At 38.0% G+C, this 19,103-nt stretch overlaps 1 protein-coding gene across 1 annotated transcript in view; it reads right to left on the bottom strand.

Moving 5' to 3' along the window:
* Window positions 1–19,103, bottom strand: part of CSTF3 (cleavage stimulation factor subunit 3) — a 49,010-nt gene that overhangs the window by 12,912 nt on the left and 16,995 nt on the right. The window contains exons 4-8 of the mRNA XM_084263068.1: window positions 2,754–2,786; window positions 2,268–2,365; window positions 823–889; window positions 692–726; window positions 465–591 (exon numbers count right to left, since the gene is read on the bottom strand). Of these exons, the coding sequence (XP_084119194.1) occupies window positions 465–591; window positions 692–726; window positions 823–889; window positions 2,268–2,365; window positions 2,754–2,786 (360 nt within the window). The remainder of the gene's footprint in view (window positions 1–464; window positions 592–691; window positions 727–822; window positions 890–2,267; window positions 2,366–2,753; window positions 2,787–19,103) is intronic.

Raw genomic sequence — 19,103 nt, 5'->3', positions numbered from 1 at the left:
ATGATTTATACACACTTGAGACTGTGTAACTTGATACCACAAAGGAAGTCCAAACCATCACAGCTGAATGCCATTTTACCCTGTTCAACTATAACTGAAAGGAGAGGAGTGCCTCCTTGGGGAAGCAATCCCTCACTGACAGCTGATGTGCTCTAGCTTTCATTCGATATATTCTCCGTCATTGATACCTAATTAGTGATTTCTAATTAACCAGTAATTCCACTGAGCCAATTGGGAAATGGGACAGTTAAATGCATCCTACAGAAAGACTTTAAAGTAAAAAAGAATTATTACTCAAGTACCTGTACAGTTTTGCCACAGGTCTTGGTAAACATGGCACAAACAAAATGTGTTTATACTCCCAGTCACCTCTTTCACACATAATTATGTAGCAGATACAGTTTGGGCACACTTCATTGATTCTTTTTTTAAATGTCACAAGCAAATTTCATGTTCTTGATTACCTCTTCGTATTTGTTATAATCTCTCCAGAGCTGTTCTATGTTTATCATTGGATTCACGCAGCCACGCTGGTAAACCCTACGGACAGCTGTTATCCTCTGGTTTTCTGCATAAGATCCTACTGCTTCTCTAAAGAGTGGGGAGAGAGATTAATGTCAGCAGATCGTAACTGCCACGAACATCAATATTACGTTAACTGAGCTTAAACAAATTCTTTTAAGGTACTTACACGCCCTTCAAAAAATTGATGTAATCCACCCAGATCTAGGTGAGAAAAAATATTACATACAATGAAACCAATGTTTAGATGTATTTCTTATACAGTAAGAAATATTTTTTTTTTTCATTAAAAAAACATACCTGGTATGACATGATTTCCATGCCAATCTTATCCAGAGCAAAATCATATGCCTGAGCCATTTTTTCTCTGAGGAAAAAAACAAACCACAAAGACCATAGAGAAAGTCTTTAGTATTTTAAAAAAAGTCTTTATTTATTATGTTACCTGTGTGGCAAAATAAACAATGAAGTATCATTCAACAGCTGAGAGCAAAAAATAGCATTCAAATAGCTTTAAATTCTGCTTTTACTTTTTAAGAAAAGTGTTTAAATCTATTGGTGGCAATCTAGCACACTAACAGTTCCTGAGACCTCCCCTTCCCCATTAAGTGGAAGTCCACAAGGACCGTGTCACTGAGCACTGAGAAGACAGAAAACAACTGCTCTGTACATCATCTTAGCTGACAGCTGCACTTGTGGTTTACTTTCTTCCCCAGAATCCACCAAACCTTGCTGCAATTCTGGAGGAGCACCAAAAGGCTGGAGCAAATTGGAGTAGCTTCCCTGTGTGGAATCTGGCTAAAATCTGTCACAAGATTTCTTATTTCCATCCCCTCAAAATTGAAAATATTTTTTATTTCCCAAACTTAAAATGCTCACAGAATATTTCCTTGGTCAAGTTTCAATGAAATCAGCTTTTTCTCTTTCCCACTTTTCTGCCAGTTTCCTTTACTCAAACATCTTTCAGTACTTTACTACCTCCTTGACCATATTAACAGAAACAATAGAGGAAAGTTAAAAAAATTAGGGGAGTAGGGTGCTGGTACTCAAAAAAAAAAAGTTTCCAAACTTTATTGTAAAAATAAAATTTAAAATCTAGCTTTTTTTCCTGTTAATGCACAAGTTATCCTGCCAGTTATGATATGAAGAAATTATGGTGGGCTGGGAAAGAAACAGTTCATAGATGCTGAAAGGCACTTGAATTCTCAAGCAGGAAGAAAAAGCATAAAACTTTGTGCAAAATGTAGCAAATTAAAAGGGATTAAGATTCACATCCCAAAATTCAAAATATAGTGAATTTTATACCTTTTATGGCTTTCAAAACTTTCTCTAATTACTGAACTACTTACTATTGTTAGTCAAATATAGACACTCAGCTGGAATCAAGGCTGAACTTTGTGGAGACTCTAAGCAAGGCACTAAGGGGGAGGACAGCAAATGTCCCAGCTGAGGAAGAAGTGTGCACCAATCTCATCTGCAGGGAACTGGCATGGATGCACCAGCTACACCCCTCACTTGGGACCCACCTAATTATATGGATGCAGGCTAAGGAAGAAATTTTACCCAGCAAGCTCGATTAAAGAAACATTAAAGAAAATGTTTTCTAAATGTTGATTATATGTTATGCCCTCCGCCGACAGCCCATCCCCAGTCAGGTCTGCCACCCAGGTTCCTCCCCACCCCTTAGCCAAAAATCAAGACATTTATGGTAAAACTAGAATAATTCAGAGCAACTCTTAACTTACTTGTAACTAGGTAGCTTCCCCTTGGTTTCTCGTACATAGGAAAGGTAACATTTCCATAAATCAATGTGTAAAACCTTCATAAGGCATCGCTGAAATAACTGTTTAATACATCAAGAAGACGTGATCAGGATTCCAAATACAGAAATTAGTATTCTACTTTTAAAGCTATACATTATGAATTAAAATAATCTTTGTAATTATGACTGAGATTTGTAAGAAAGAGCAAGTTAAACTACTCTTCCTTTTGACTAAAGCATCTCCATGCTATGCAAAAGAACCAGAGAGAATAAAGCCGAGAAATTCCTCTGCACAATTCACAGGTTACAGTTTGGTATAAACAGCGAAGTGACTTTAGTGATACTTCTTATCTGTGTTTCTGAGTAGCACATTCAATGACAGCTATAGTTCTTTCCAATCTGCTTTAGCCTAATCACAAGGTACTTGTTCTTGCTATAGAGATATATCACATATATTGACAGGACTCACCTTTTCCACTTTGTCATAATTTTTTGCTTTAATCTACAGGGAAGCAGAAAAAAACATCACTTAAGAAACTATTTTAGAGTAGTAGGAATATATTTTTCATACAGTACTACAGCATTCCAGTTTGTACTTTGGCTACCTAAACTATTTACATCATAACACCACATAATGTATAATTAAACATACAGAAACAATGTACTTTGCTTGGCAAATTTAACATTTTTAAAATTTTATTTTTTACTTCTACTCAGGCCAAAATTTAGATATCAGTAGGTACAGTTGCTTTCCTGTATTCTGGGTCAGACACCCAGACTTAGCCTCTTATTGTAAGGTACTTGGTTGCCTTAAGTGCGTATACCGACTGAGGTACCAAAGCGTCCGGACCAGGATTTAGGAAATGAAGGGTAAAACACCATATTTACAAAGCTAATAGGCTAATTAATGTATTACACATGAATATTTATTTATCAAAGTTCACTTTGCTATAATATGCTGATGCCAAGCAAGTGAATAATAAACCATGGAGAACCTTATTTTTTTTTGACAGATGCCCCCAGCCCTGGTGTTCCCTGCCAGGGGGCACCAAACCACACTCACACCTCAGCACTCGTTTCATTCAGACAGCACGCAGGCAGCAAGGGCAGAGGGTGAAATCTAGTCCTGAAGTATCAGGTTGCCTTTCAGATAGGACACAGAAAAGCATGAGACAGACGCAGAGGGCATACTGGCACCCTTCATTTATTTATTAGCTCCAGTTACATTAGCACAGTAGGCAATCCTTTGTAAAGACACACCCTGAAGAAACAAGGAAAAGCTACAATGCCCCTAGAAGATGCTTATCTGCATTGAAATAAAGAGCCTTTAACAAAATAAGGACTTCTTATGCTTTACGGCATGTTTAAGAGCATCAAAACTGCCTTTTAAATCTCATTGCTCTTTCCTGTACCACACTGTGCACTACTTTTCCTGTCTGCTGTTTTCAGGAGTTTCTGTAGTCCCGCAACACCCCAGCCTCCAAGACCCCTGAAGATAGGGGTGCCAGAGAGTATCCCCATTTCTCTCACTCCCTAACAAGATCAATTAAAACCAAGAAAATCCAAACAAGCTTTGCAGCAAACTTTAGTGGCACATGTAGCAGACCAGACCCTGGTGTCTGCACTGCTTTCAACATGCAGCAGTATCCTGCCCCGGTCAAAATGATTTCAAAGACCCCAGGTTTGTGGGAAGTTCAGCATAATTACATCTGGCACGTCTGATTTTCACAAAGCCTTTCTGCAAAGTATTCAGTTAAAAGCTAACTTTAGGTATTATGGAAAGTACTGATTACAGAAATAGTATTGCTCTGAAATAACACTTAACTAGAACAAATCATGAGGCGTCCAGCATGTCCGTGCTACAGAGAACACCTCTAACCCCTGTGGCACAACACACAGACCCAACACATCCTCAGGTACAGGCACGTATCCTGCCACCACTTTCTCTAAGCTTTTTGTGACAAGAGCACACTCTTTCAGCCTTTAAAAAATACTAATAACTGTGGAGTTTTTTAGGTAGAAGTCTTTTTTAGACACAAATTAAGGAGACTGATCCTGACCTATTTCTTGTTGAAGGAAAATAACTTCTTATACTTTAAACTTCTCTGTCATAAAGCCCAAAAAACACTTCTCCCATTTTTATTTCATCCTTTTTTGACAGTAACTTTTCAGGTTTCTCAACACATCTTAAATTATGACAAGAAAAATTAAACTCTCACTAAAGAGCAAGACCTCTCAGTCTACACCTCCCACCCCTTGCAAATTCCTTTTATCCTTGGTCACTGAGAGGAAAGGAACAGATTCATCTTGGTTTGTACATCTAACACAGAGCATAGTTGCCTGCACTTTTCTCCCCTTATACTTACTCAAGTAAAATCTTCAATAAAATGAACAGAGACTTGGGTTTTTTTTTTTAAAAAGTGAATTCTCGGGGGATAGGGTTTTTTTGTGCATGGGGAGGTGAAAATGAAATAAAATCCATGGCTTTGCTGCTGTCAAAAAGCATCACCATGGAGCCATGCAAGAACAAGAGCAAAAATTTTGTTTAAAAGCACAGAACAAAAAGCTGGAAGCAGGTGGAGCAAAACCTAAAGTACCTTCCAGGTTTAAACATGCAAAAAATGTTTTTGCAAATCCACCTTGAGTTACCGTGCCAAAGACAACTCCTAGGTGTAGCTGATTGGGGTAAATGCCGTCTGCCTGCTTAGCTCATCCCCCTGCCTCTTGTCACCAAAAGCCTACTGACAACTATTACTCAGCATAAGTGACCCAGAGTGACCTCAGTAATTGTATACACCACCAAGTAAGTGCACAGTAATCTCATTTAATTGTAGGAGAGCAGTTTTATTAGTGCATCACATCACTGCCACCAAGCAACAACAAAAAGACAGAACACAAGGCATACTTATCAATTAGACTACACACACTTCCAATAATCAAAGAACTCTAAGAGTAAAATATTTTGCTAAGAATAGAAAAAGCTGTATTCTTTATTTGCATGTGTTACGATTCAAAGAACAAAGTATTGTCTGCATGCATTATCAGAACATGAAAAGCTGCTGTCCACATCTGGACTACAAGTCTGTTACATATTTCTTAAATCCACACAAGTGGTGTGATATTGAGATCTGAAAATTCAGGAGTCTTGGTACTGATGAAGTTGGGAGGCTGGAGATTGGCAGGATTTGTTCAAAATAAAAAAAACAATATTGCCCAGTGCTTACTGGTCTCTCTCACTGGAGTTTTTATCAAGTCCCCAGAACCAGTGGGAGAACAGCTGTTTCTCTGACAAGAATTTGCACTTCTTGGCTCACTGCACCCAAGCGAACACCCCAGCATGCAGACACCCCAGGAGGGGGAAAGCCTATGCCCAGCTAGCGCACACGCTGCCTCCAGGACCCACACATTTCTGTTACACTTCTCATTCCCCCTATTACAGACACAGGAACAGGTAGTGATTAGAAAGGGACAAGCATTAAAAGACTGACCTTAACACAGTGTTTTTGTCCTTAAAGGCAAACAGAAAATTAACTACAAATCTTTCCGACAGATTAACCTTCAATTTCTAACACTGCCTATGTTCCTAGTCCAATTGCTTTAATTCAAGAGGTAGGTGTTACCCTGATGAAGGCTAACATATAGGAGTGTCTCCACCACCAATCCTACAGAATGAGTAGGCTGTCATTCTACTCCCCCCAGTAGGCATCTCCCTCCCCTCAGTCATTCAAGACTATACAAATGCCACCATGTCCAACCAGCTACACTTGGACACTCCTGTAGTACAACACATCTGACCTTGCCTTCCTCTGCCTGTGGCAATGAGAAATTCCGGCTTTTTTGCAGAGTAGCTCTAAATCTGATGCTCCAACAGGAGATTTAAGTTATTACCATATCGTTTTTGTACAAGATTAATTTATAATAATAGGGTCAATACAGAATACACACCACGCTTCCTACTAATGAGCTTCACAAACATTCAAGGGCAAAATTTAATCCATAAATTACATTGCACTTCACCCTTTTTAATAGGCTTATTAACACATATGTATCATTTATGATTATGCAAAACCAGTGTATTTATTAATCTAGAGATTTAAGACTACTGCTCCTAAGGAAGCAAGGTCAGCACATGGTACTTCATCATTTTCTGCCATGACTTAGTTCCTTCTTTTGGGCCTCGTCTATTTCTATATCCCAACTCTTACCTCCTTTTTCAGTGGTTACCTTCCAAGGATAAAAATAATTTTCTCAAGCATAAAATCTAACGTTCCCCTATCCACTGCCTCCAGCTGTCCTCTTGGTGAGGTAGATCCTCTCATCCTCTCCTGGGCCCACCGCCCCTGCAACGCTCTCCAGTATTGTTTGAAAGAGGAACCTGAAGAGAAACACCATGTGCCACTGGTAGACTCCACCAACTGGTAGGGGACAGGCTGGGAGAGAAGAAAACACCTCAGCAGCGCCAGCATTAACTTTCTGAGGACTTGCTTCACAGTGACTGGTGTTGTCACAAAAATCTGGTTTAATTATAAATACTACTATGTATGCAACATCTTAATGTTTCAGAGTACAAAATTACAACCAGAGCATACATTTATGTACCTGGAAGTATAGCTTTTGTTTATTAACTGAAGGGAGCTCACTATTAAAGACCTATATTCATTTACATAGTTAGGATGACTAGGTATTAGGTAGTTAAAAAGTTAACATTTAAAAAACAAAATTAGACTAAATTTATCATTATTTATTCAATTTGCGTTGACTTCTTTTTTTACATCTTGACTCTTAGGTTAAAACAACCAACTACACACTGTTGTTCAATGGGATGTAATTTGGGTCTCTACTAGTATAGAGTTGTAGGTGCACGTCGTGGTTTTGCCCCGGCTGAGAGCCGAGACCCACGCAGCTGCCTGCTCTTTATACCAAACGGACTAAAACCAGGACAGCGCAACAAAGCACTTTCAAGTTTCTCTTTGTTTCCAAAACTTAGATTAGGGCTGGCTGGAGAGGTGTTCACGCTTTTTTTGCAGAATAAATACTGCTTGGACCATAGCAGCTCAAACTTTTCAGACAACCTCAAAGAAATGTAAACTTTGAAAGGATGAAGAGAGCGCAACAAGCAAATTCATTCTCTGATCTTTAGCTCATTCAGCCTTTTGCTGTTTGCTGAGGCTCCCCGATCAGTGACTAATTGCGAGCACTTAACATGACAAAATCGCTCTCCTACAGGTCAAGTAGCAGCAATTACCTTTGCAAATAACAAAACAAGCCCTGCTAAATACATTAAATGCCGAAATAACATTGCACTGGCATGTGGTCATTAAGCCAAGGAGGCTGGATTATAACTGCCTGGATGTAAAACTTCTGACGGCTAAACAAGGCTTTAACTGATGAAATCCTTTCTTCAAAAACATTAGCATGTAATTGCAGATGGAATTTATGTAATATATCATTTTAGATATACTACTGGATAAGGATTACATTATTAGGTATTTCTGCAAGACTTCATTCAGAGCTTTAATATTTCTTACGAAAATCCATCTTTTTTCTTGGTACCAATAATGACTGCAAGGAAGATCGGACACTAAGGATGGGAAACCCCATTTTCTCAAAATGCAGTAAGGTGACATTCCAAGTCTTTGCATATGGTGTTGTTTTTCACGTGGTTATGTGTCTCAGTTTCAAAGTCTGCCATAAAACAGGATTTGAAATTTCCTTATTCTAAATTAAATGCCTCCAAGTGCTATTACATGTATTATTTCTACAGCATCCACAAACACGGTGCCACATCACAATTTAAAAGCCATGTTGTTTCTGCTAGGTATTTCATCACTTGAAAAACATCCTTACAGGATGCGGTCACAGCTGCTGTGCAGATGGCTACAATATAGAGGCAAAGAAAAAAGCACACAAAACCCCACATTTTCCAATCTCCTTTTTGATCACAACCATCACTTTGCTTTCATGGTTGTTTCCTGATTAACAAAATAGCGGCCTATCACGTACACTACCATGTATTTATATAAATATTTAGAAACACTTTGAGTTTGTTCACAGTATCTAAGAACAAATCAACTTTTCAGTAACTATCGTTTAAGTCAATGAACAGGACCTGTAATTCTGCAAGTCCAATCATCAGTTAATATCCTAAATAAATGTGATAGTAGGCACTGAATGCGCAGCTAGTCAAAACATTACCTTTCTACAGCAAAATTTTGGGCCGTGTCACCCATTTTCTGCTAAAGACAAAAGCAAAAGGCCACCCTGTTTCCAGGAGAGGTAATTATTCAGAAACGAAGGGCGGCATTTTTCTTAATGAGCTAAATTGCCGTGGAAGATTGGGATGGTGGCAGAGCTCGAGAGAGCTGCTGCGTGAGTAACCTTTCATATGCAAGGTTGCTCCTCACTATCTTCTTGAAAACTGTCAGTACAGCCTCATGACCCCAAGCCTTTAATAGCCTTCAAAAGCCTTCAGGAACAATTAACCAAAGCACATTAGGTTAACACCTTACCAACCTTTCTTCTTCCAGAGGCAGCAGCCTAGAGAGATCTCTAGATCAACATCTCCACCATCTGACTAATTGTAAAAAAAATAAAATTAAAATAGATGTGACTGAAGACTTGAAAAGAATACTTTCAAAACTAGATTTATCTGTAAACTTGGGAAAGGGAGGAACCCATCGGTGCCTGACCAGAGGTGATGAGGGAGCAGGTCAGAAGAGAAGTCTTTTCTGAAGAGTGCTAAGAAATTGTGAAATGCTACTCGGATAAGTAACATACACCCCAGCCAAAACAGTGTTAAATAATTTCTTAGTTATAAAACTATGTAAACAAGTAATTATCAATTAAAAACTCTGCAATTGGAAGATGCATTTTTTATTTAATCTATTGGACTAAAAAAACAGCCAATATCTTTTAATTTTCATCTGTATCAGGGAAGAAATTAATCCAGAGGAATACATGAATATCATATTCTTAGGTATCAGCAAACTGCCTGCATTCTAGAAGTGCAGTAACATAAGGACTGAGAACCTGTACAACTTTGCTGAACAAAGATACAGTAAATGGATTTAGTTGTAGTTATGTTTAAACACCAAACTCACCTAAAAATAATCTCTGCACTGCTACTTTCCTTCCTACAGACTGAGTCCCACTACAGAAAATATTTCTTGTAGATTAGCATAATTCAAGCAAAACTGGAGTAACAGCCCTTTTCCTCCATGCTATTCTTCAAAAACCTGGTAACTTGTTATCTGTTACTTCACTGCCCTACGGATCTGACATGTAAAAACTGCCTAGGAACTGGGGGTGGAGGAGAGACCTGCTCTACCTCTAAGTTTCTTTTACCTATGAGAACTGCCCGAGTTTGCTGTATGGGTAAAACTTGTGTATAAAATTATAGCTCATGTGAAGCAGCAGCACTGCCAGCTTTTCTTCCTTGTTCTATCTTTTCAAACTCTTCCCTGTTCTATCTTTTCAAACTCTTCCCTGCAAAATCATGACAAAACTTTCCTCTCTACTGATGTTTTGAGAAACGACTCCAACAAAATTTGGTATGAGGTACATAGTCAAGAGTTACACTTTCCTCCACAAATCGCTTGTCTATATCGGCTCGTAGCATATGCATTTCTCATATGCCAATTTACAAATCAGTAGATCATAAGACCTCTTTAATAAGCACCTTCTGATTGCAGTTATGGTATATTTAGTAGCTGGTAACAAGTACAGGACTGCATTATCACTGCAGTTACTTTTCTTAAATATCTTAAACAGAAATTCTGATCCATTCCTTCCTGCTTAGTCAATTTTGCCCCCTTTACTATCTTCTGTTCGCTTTTTGCATCTAACAGCTTCAGAAGGTCACTTTAAGATACTGTTACTTACCCACTGATTCCACCTGACTTGCCTTCACCATCCATTTCACTCTGTGCTCTAAAATCTGCCTGTATACCCCGGCAGCCTACATAGAAACTCACCTAAAAGCCCCAAGCTCTCCTACCTAACATGAGAGAGATGTCTCTCATACTCCTTGGTCAGCACTATTCAAGAAAACAAGAACTTGTCTTGGGAGTTACAGTCTAGCCCCATACAAGCATATTTTCTGCTACCTACACCCAGTATTTTTTTCAAGTATCAGGAGACATCCAAGTGTTATTTGTTCCTTTGATATTTCTTGCGTTATACTGTACTTGCTATACTGTGGTACCCATTCTTTAGTATCTTCTCCAAAACAGGAAAATCAATATTTTGGCAGCTTTCCCATTATCAAGTTTGAAGTGGTATTAACTGTATGCAGTAATTTATAAATGCTAAGCATCCCTCTATTTTCCCCTCCTTTTAGTCAGATTCAACATCATGCCTAGATTCTCAATTTATCTGCAAATCCCATTTTAATAAAAACTCAATTTTTAACACACCCTGTGGCTTTTAATTTCCTCTTCAGTTTCACACTCACTTGAAACCACAGCAAAAAAACATCACCCCATATTCACACTCCTGAAAACCACCTTGCTTCCTTCCTGCCTTATGCATTTTGGTTATTCCTACATACTTTAGTTCACTTCTGCTTCTTGCTGCTTTCTCTCAATGTCTTTGGTATTTTACAGAAGCAGTGGGAAGTTTTTAAAGCATTTTCAGATGGCTAACATGAAGAGATCTACCGATACCCTTATTATTAGGTATCAGTTATTAGGAAGTATGCCATTTCACAAAGCAGTACTGCTTTTTCACCTAGAATTCATTTTATACTAGTTTAAGAGGCATGGACTTACATGACTCAAAATCACATGTAGCACCCATAGATTGCAAGAAAATCCATTAACATGATAAAACACAGCAAGATAGACTTGCTGTCTTATTTATTGGCCAGATCATTGAAGTTAAAAAGCTAAATGAAGAGGAAAGCATAAAAGCAGGGTATTTGGCCTGCATCATGGGGCTAGAAAGCCTCAGTTCTCAAAGCCGGATAAATTGCAGCAGCTGTCTACCTCAACTGTGCACCATAAGCAAGCAGCCCCTTGCAGGGCCATGGATTTGGACATATGCAAACTAATGTGGGTTTTTTTTCAAATAGGCACCAGTATCCTACACCAGGTTGCCAGACTGAGCAGCATAGACACACTGCAGTGTGCCATCACCGCTAGCAAGGCACGAACCACCCAACTCAAGCTAACAGCTCCTTGCCATACTAAGACCATAGAAACAAGGCAGGGACCAGACGGCTGCAAGACTGTCTCTCAACAGGGGGTACGTGAGGTATCGCTACCTGGAAAAAATACAAGCCAATTGTTTCATTGCACAGATCTTCCATGTTAACATACTTAAAAGATATAACCCAAGGCCCTTAATTTAAAACAATCCAATTGTTTTTTTTATCAGAAAGCAGCGTTCATTACAGTAACATACAGCTCATAAAAAAACCCCATCGTTCCTCCTTTGATTTATCCTATCCTCAAAATACCTCAGATAAAGTAAGAAAGCAAAATCTGTAGGAAAGTTACAATTTTCCATGTAATTTGATGATATAGTTTGGAAAAATGGGACACTTTAGTGGGGCATTAAGTTCCCCATTAGGTTTACTTCTCACTACACTCACTGTGTGCCTACAGCTCTGATATATTCTTTTTAAATATACTTGCATAAAGGCGCAGAAAAAGGTAAGTTTGATTATAATTGGTTCACTCTGTGAATTATATTTCAGAAAATTAACTTTTGTAGAATAGTATTATTTTTTGTATGGAAGATTTAAGAATCCTCCATTCATTCACCAAGAATATACATTAAGAATATACCTGAACAAGGTAGAATTTCAGAGAGATCTTGCTTTTTAAGGGGATCCTTGTATATGTCTTTTTAGAAAGCAGCAACACATCAAGAAGGCTGGAAAAGTCCCTTAAACAGTCTCCACAGTGACTTAGCAACTAAAGAATTCTCAGGACCAAAACAGACTTCTGCCCTTTTGAGTGGTCAAATTCATTCAGAGACCATGCATTAATTCCTATCACTTTCTAGAGTGGAAATGGTCTAATCAAGGTTGTCTCCAAAATAAAGGCATCCAAACAAGCTATCCCAAGAAAAAGTAAAGCAAGCTGCTCAAAGAGCAAAAAATGGTACCACCAAAGAGTAAAAAAAAGTTACATCGTAACACGTAATTTTCTTACTATTAGCACAAGACTACCTTGGCACAACAGCAGAGGACAAATTGTTCTTAATGTTTCGCCCCTGGCTGGAATGTACAGGCCAATTTTCCAATTTGTTGCAAAAATGGCCCAAAGAGTGGTTCCCAAAGCCATTAGTCTCCAAAGTTGCCTAGGGGGAGGCTAATGCTTGACCACAGAAAACAGCTGTCTCATTGCAGGAAAACAAGAATAAGAAATCTCAAAGTTAACAGTGGAGAATAATACTCAGGAATATATAATTCTCTGCAACTGTTCTGCAGCCTCAATATGCAGGTGACAATGTATACTGCATTGCAAAATAAACCTGACTGAACCCAAACCAAGTGCACTTGAAGTGCAATGCTACAGAAACAATCACGTGAGGAAAGCATGTGGGTCCTGACTTCTCCACAGATTTCCTATGAAATAATGAAGAAACACTTACAGTATCAGTCATTTACTGAACCGAGAAATTCATATGCCTCAGACATGTAAGATTTACCTAATGACTCAACTGGTTTTGTTCTAGAGCAATGAGATATTCCAGCTGAAGTGAATTAGTATATTGTCTAATAGAGGCAGCTGTTCTAATAAAAAATCCTTCATATATCTGTCAGAAATCAAGGAAGTTATCCTCTGATTCCATTCTAAGAATGCATACTCTTAATTAGTGGAAAGTCTCATCTATAATGCTAAAAAAAAAAAAGAATGACTATTTTAAAAGTTGATCACAGAATTAAGCTATGAGATTTCTGTCTTTTGGTAATGAAGAGGAAACAAAATTCATCAAAGTAGCAGCATTCAGCAGTAAGAATTAACAGCTTCTTTCAACATAGGAGTTTTACTGCAGGGTCTTCTCAATATCTAGTGACCAAGTCTGAACTGATCACACACAGCCTCATCTGAAACCACATGAATAATACAAATCTTTTTGGTTAAAGACTTCATGCAAAAACATTTAAGTGGATAAACTGCATAACTATTCTGGGACCTCTGTTCCCAGAATACTTGAGTTTGAGTACAATTAATATCCCAGCTAATCAGACTGTTTAGTATATTAAAACCCAGGCTTCTACCATATATATGCTATGGCCACATATGCCTTCCCCACTTACACTACAAGTACAGTTTTTAAAGTAGCTTCCCCTTCTCCCTCCTTTTTAAACTTCAGGTTTATGCCTTCAAAGGTTAAAACTAACTCTGCTGGGCTTCCAACTACGAGAATAGTTTCACTAGTTATAAAACCGGAGAAAAAATATGCATGCAGCTCTTTTTAAATTTGTATGAGTTGGTATTAGTGCTTAGATAACTTATTAAGCTACCTTCAACTTAAAGAATTTGCTACAGAGATGATGCACTGAAGCTGGACAATAAAAATACAGATTAAACAATCCCATTCTTTAGAAATGAAAGCTGTGTGTGTGACATTTCCACTGAAAAGGGAAGGGGGCTAGCTCTACACTGTCTTTAATTTTACAGGTCAACTCAAAATAACACCTTGTGAGTGTAAATTAAGCCACCTTCCCTTCGTGGCTTTTTTTGTCTTAAACGTGGCATAAAATGTGAATTGTAAGGTTAAACCCCATTTAAATCTTCTGTATTTTTTGGAAAACATGTCTTTACAAGTTCAAGACATTGTTCCTGTTTGAAATGCATCAGTAGCAGATTAGCAGAGAGAACAGCTGCACTGACTTCAGATTTCAATATAAAAAAAGTGTCACGTGCTAACATTTATTTCACGTGCAGCTAGGTAGGTACATTTACAGTTTATTTCTTGTCTTACAAGATGAAAGGCAAAAGCCAGTCATAAAAGCAGTACAGAAACACCCACGTAGTTTAGCAAGAGAGAGGTGGATGTAATACAACCAACGTCCTCGTTACCTCCCACTTATCATCATCTCGGTATAGAGAGAAGAAATACCAGAAGTCAGGGTCAAGTATTTAAACTGAAGACTGATCGTGGCATAATGAAGAGACAGTGAGAGGTAAATCCCTCAACTTGCCTAAGAAAGGTTACCCTTGACCCATATGCTAGAAAGAAACCCCTGCTTACTGACCAGAAACAGAATTGCTACTTTTATATACACCCGTACAAAAGAAATACAGCTGGCAGCTCTGCCTCCTTTGTTAAAGGCCACTCTAAGTTTTTCAGTGAAGCCCTGTTTGATACTAATAATCTCATTTCTTTGTTGCTTTTCACAGGGAAAAATGCATTTCCTTGTACACCCTGACAACAAATGGAGTCCATATTCTAGGAAACTGCTGCTTGAGACAGCAGAGATTCAGTTACTTCTCCCCCCACCCCCAAACCAAGCATTCTGTGGCTTTTATACTATAGATGATGATTCAGAAACCCAGAGTGAAGTGTTCTACAACTTTCTGCAGAAAAGAACCTCTTCAGCAGGTAACATTTGAATTGGGCCATGAGGACTTTAGATGCATTGTTACCCAAAGATAAGACAGAAAAATACAGCATACTGTCAGGCAGCAGCACTTACACTAAAGAATGCTGCAAAATGCCTGCACTAGAAAACAGTATGTAGGCTCTCAGCTGATTTCTTCCATCTGATTTGCACAAAAGCACATGAGGGATCTCAGAAATGCTAAGATCATTCTGTTACATTTGGCTGCTCGGATGCCAAGAACAGCACTTGGTCTGATGTAAAGACACCAAGCACACAACATACCAAACCACCTCCTGCAAAAGCAACTTGTAACACTGGAGCTTTAATGTTACTGGCAAAAATATTTGGTTAAGAGAGAAGAGACTGCTACAAAAACATAATATAAACTACCTAAAATGAGAAGATGCAGCTCACAGCAAGGCAGACAAAGGTCTCAAGGCACGCATTTCCCCGTGTTCAAACTTTAGCCCTGCATTGGAAGAGACTGTTTTGGTGCCAGTCATCACAGTGACAGTGTGCTGAAAAGTCCAGTCTGAACACTTGGCAATATTAGTGACAGTGAAGCATCACTACAAAAATCTCTGTGATTCACTGAATCAGCCAGCACTCGAGCAGAGAACAAACCTCAAGCACAGATCATAGCAGAAATCTCTGCTCACTCAGGTTCAAGATCATAGGTTAGACAGTCTTTAGCAACTGTCAGTCAGCCTAGGAGAAAGACAAAACACGGATAATATACTACCAAGTTCAAGTAGTTAGTGAAACTTAACAGTTGGTCAAGCTTTTTGTGCTAGAGGCACAAAAGCACACCCTTAAGGGCGACAAAAAATGTTTGACTGTAGCTTTTGCAGAAATGCCAGACTGCAGTCAGTCTGTCATGCAGGCTAATGATGGCACCTCATCAGTTTTCATTTGATTCAGACCAAAAATCAACAATTATCAAATTTACTCAAACTCCTGTGATTTTATCAGTAAATTAAAAACCCCGATTGACCTTACATTTAGAATTTCTGCAAACGTGAAAGGAGAAACCCCAAACTTTTCTTGGTGTAAAACTGAATTTTAGAAACATCAGTACAACGACAAACAAACATGTAACACCTAATTTTGTGTGGGGCTTTTTTGTAAATATGTAAGATTTCTTATGTAATACTTCTAACAGTAAAGACTAGCAGCAAGAATAGTAGAAACTTCGTGACATTATGAAAAGAGAAACTTACCTCCATCTGCTTAATGCCAGAAAAACAACATTTCAGCTGAATTAAAGTCTGTCAGCTAATTTTAGTACTTCCCTTCTACTACTCCAATATGCACATAAGCACACGGGATATAATTTTAAAATAGCAATCCTTAATTCTTTTTAAAAGCCTGATTTATGTTTTATCACAGCTTGTGGAGAAATATTTATCCTTTAACAGAAGATCATACAGTTACCTGTTCAAATACTGTGGAATATTCTGAAGTTTTAATCTTTTTATGCTGCCCATCCTGCTCACATACTACCTTGCCATAAATACATTGATAACATTTCCCTGAGGAATGCTACTTATCAGGCAACAACAACAGGCAAGTAACATACACTTACCAGGGCAGCAATTCCTTGGTTTAGGGGGTGGGTAAGGCTGGGGACTCTGCCCTGTATTAAAAACATTTTAGCTTGCACCCACAGCATTTTTCAGGTAACTTGCAACCAAAAAGTCACACGTCATGGACTATTTTAGAGTGCACTTTTACAGAGTAAACCTTAAGCAGCTAGTAGGGTTGTCAGTGGTGCCTACTTGCACTTTTGAAGATTCATCCCAGTCTATTTAAGACCAGTCAACTTGAAACTTCATATTCTTCATTAAATGATCTGCACTTTTTTCAGTTATTTTTTCTGTAATTATCAGTCACTATCACCATGGAGTAAGCATTTCTGCCAATATTACACTTAGAGCTTATAACTCCCAGACTGCAGTCAGCACTACAATGAGTAAATTCTCCCTGTGAAATTAAAGCTGCTAGAGTAAGGGTCTGGGTGTAAGGCTTGCCATTCTTAACGTGAAGGTAAGTTTTCTTCATGTATGAACTTGTCACCACTATTAGGTGCAAAGCAAGCTGCCTGTGCTGAAACTGTTGCTGTAACATCTATGGAATATCTGAGGAGAGGGGTCAATTGACATTGTTGAGGGAAGGAAAGCTGCGAACTGAACTTCTACTTCTAAGATATGTTACAAAGGCAGTTTTCTCTAAGCTTATTCACTTTCACTCATCTCCAACCTCTATTATGCACTTTTACTAACATGCAATTAACAGCTTTACATAGATGAAAGACTAGGTGTATGAAATTACCATTATTCTATTCTCCACAATAGTAACATCAATAAGGCTTTTTACACCTCAATTCCTGCATATGATGTAATTACAATTTTATCTTCTAAGTATCAGAAATAAATTACAGAAGAGTGAACTATAGAGGTTAACTAAACCAAGTTCAAGGGAGCGTTTAAAAATAAAGTTCATTCAGAACTCTTCCTACAACATGCTACAGATCACAGGCTGCTAAACTTTACAATTGCAATACCACCACAATCTCATCAGCAGCCATGTAGTTGAATAAGCATAATTAAAAGTTAAGAGCACTGCATTTCTTCTCCAATAATTAGGACGCAAAAAAGGTCTGTCATGACATTAGTTTTCAATTAATTTTTGCTTTTAAACAAAATCAAGAAGGTTACGGAAAGGCAGAAAAAAATTACATTTCATTACTAGGGAATATCCCCCTCTGGGTCCCACTTTCTGCCCCATCAAAAATGCTACGTAGAATTATGATCCTTAAATTCAGTCTGAACTGTCCAATGAATGACAGCTTCTTGATGATTCAGACTACTGGGACCTCCTAGTCATCCAAAAGATAAAACTCAAAAGCCTACTGAAAGATGCAGCCCACAGCAACACCTGTTATTTCTTACAACAAATACACTTCTAATTATACCCATGAAAACATACAGAAGTAGTATTTTGATGGATAGGGAGGAATGGAGAGAAGGCAGGCCAATACTGGGTTCAAGGCAACGAAAGCAAAGCAGGAAATCTAGCTCTTTTTTCTTCCTCATTACATTGTGAATAAAGTTAGGTTTTTGCACTCAGACTGAAGCAGTATATATTAAAAATTAGTCTACATATATTCAACTCCCACATTTTGCATAAATTACTTCTAAATTAAGAGTACCTATAAACTTTTAACTATAAAACCAGTGTCGGTGACTTAAATGGTGCATATGGTTGTATCTTTACCTTTCTAACTTTGAAAATACTTAGTATGCTATTTCTTTTTTTTTTTTTTTTAATACTTTTGATCCGTCACTTGGTTAATACATACACTGGGGAGGATGCCCTTAATGGACATTGCAGGGATGCAGAATTTAACAGAAGTCAAATACAACATTTGTTTCCTCCCCTTCATACAGCCTGAAAGCAGATTTGAGATGAATGTATCAGTATTAAAACACGACAAGTCACTTCATCGTTCAAATACCAATTTGAAACTATTTTGGAAATATACTAAACCAGCTCCTAAGTTAAGACAGAGATTAACTGAAATTGCACAAGCACCCATACCTACACTATAAAATGCCCTTAACTACAGCTAGCTAACAGCATTATACATTGTATTTCTCCTAGCAGGAGAAATAAACATGATGTAGGGAAACAGGGTGGAAAATCCTTGTAACATGTTTTTCTTTGAAAAGCACCTTCCCCAAAACAAAGACCCAGCTGCAACTAAGGTACTCTTTTTTCCTATTTGGTCACACTATGAACACTTAAAACATAGTTTGATGTACAAATGTACTTCCAACTGACCACAATGAAGTTAGTTCACATGCTAACTTCACTGTTTTATCTGCAGGACAGCACATGCGTAACTACATACTTGCCACCTCATTTTTTGTAAGCCATTTTAATCTGAGAGGTTATGTTTTTTAATGTAAAAATGTTAGAAAATCTATGCTTCCAGGAAAGATGACACTGAAAGAAGTTGATCGCTTTGCTGCAGTTAGGATGCAAAAAATACTAACTCAACACCTAGGCATCATTTTGCAAGTTATCTTCCTAGCCTGAATGCATGACTTGCAAAAGATTTTCTAAAAGGTATTTGATATTCATTCTCACATAAACCAATATAGAAATACCAGACTCTTTTACAGTAAGAGTTTGTCCTGCTATGGTCACAGATAAACACTTCAAAGAACATACAGCCATTTCTCTTTCCAGTTTCAC

The sequence above is a fragment of the Gallinula chloropus genome, assembly GCF_964237585.1.
Source record: "Gallinula chloropus genome assembly, chromosome: 4".
Lineage (NCBI taxonomy): Eukaryota > Metazoa > Chordata > Aves > Gruiformes > Rallidae > Gallinula > Gallinula chloropus.
This window is presented reverse-complemented; position numbering and strand designations above follow the sequence as displayed.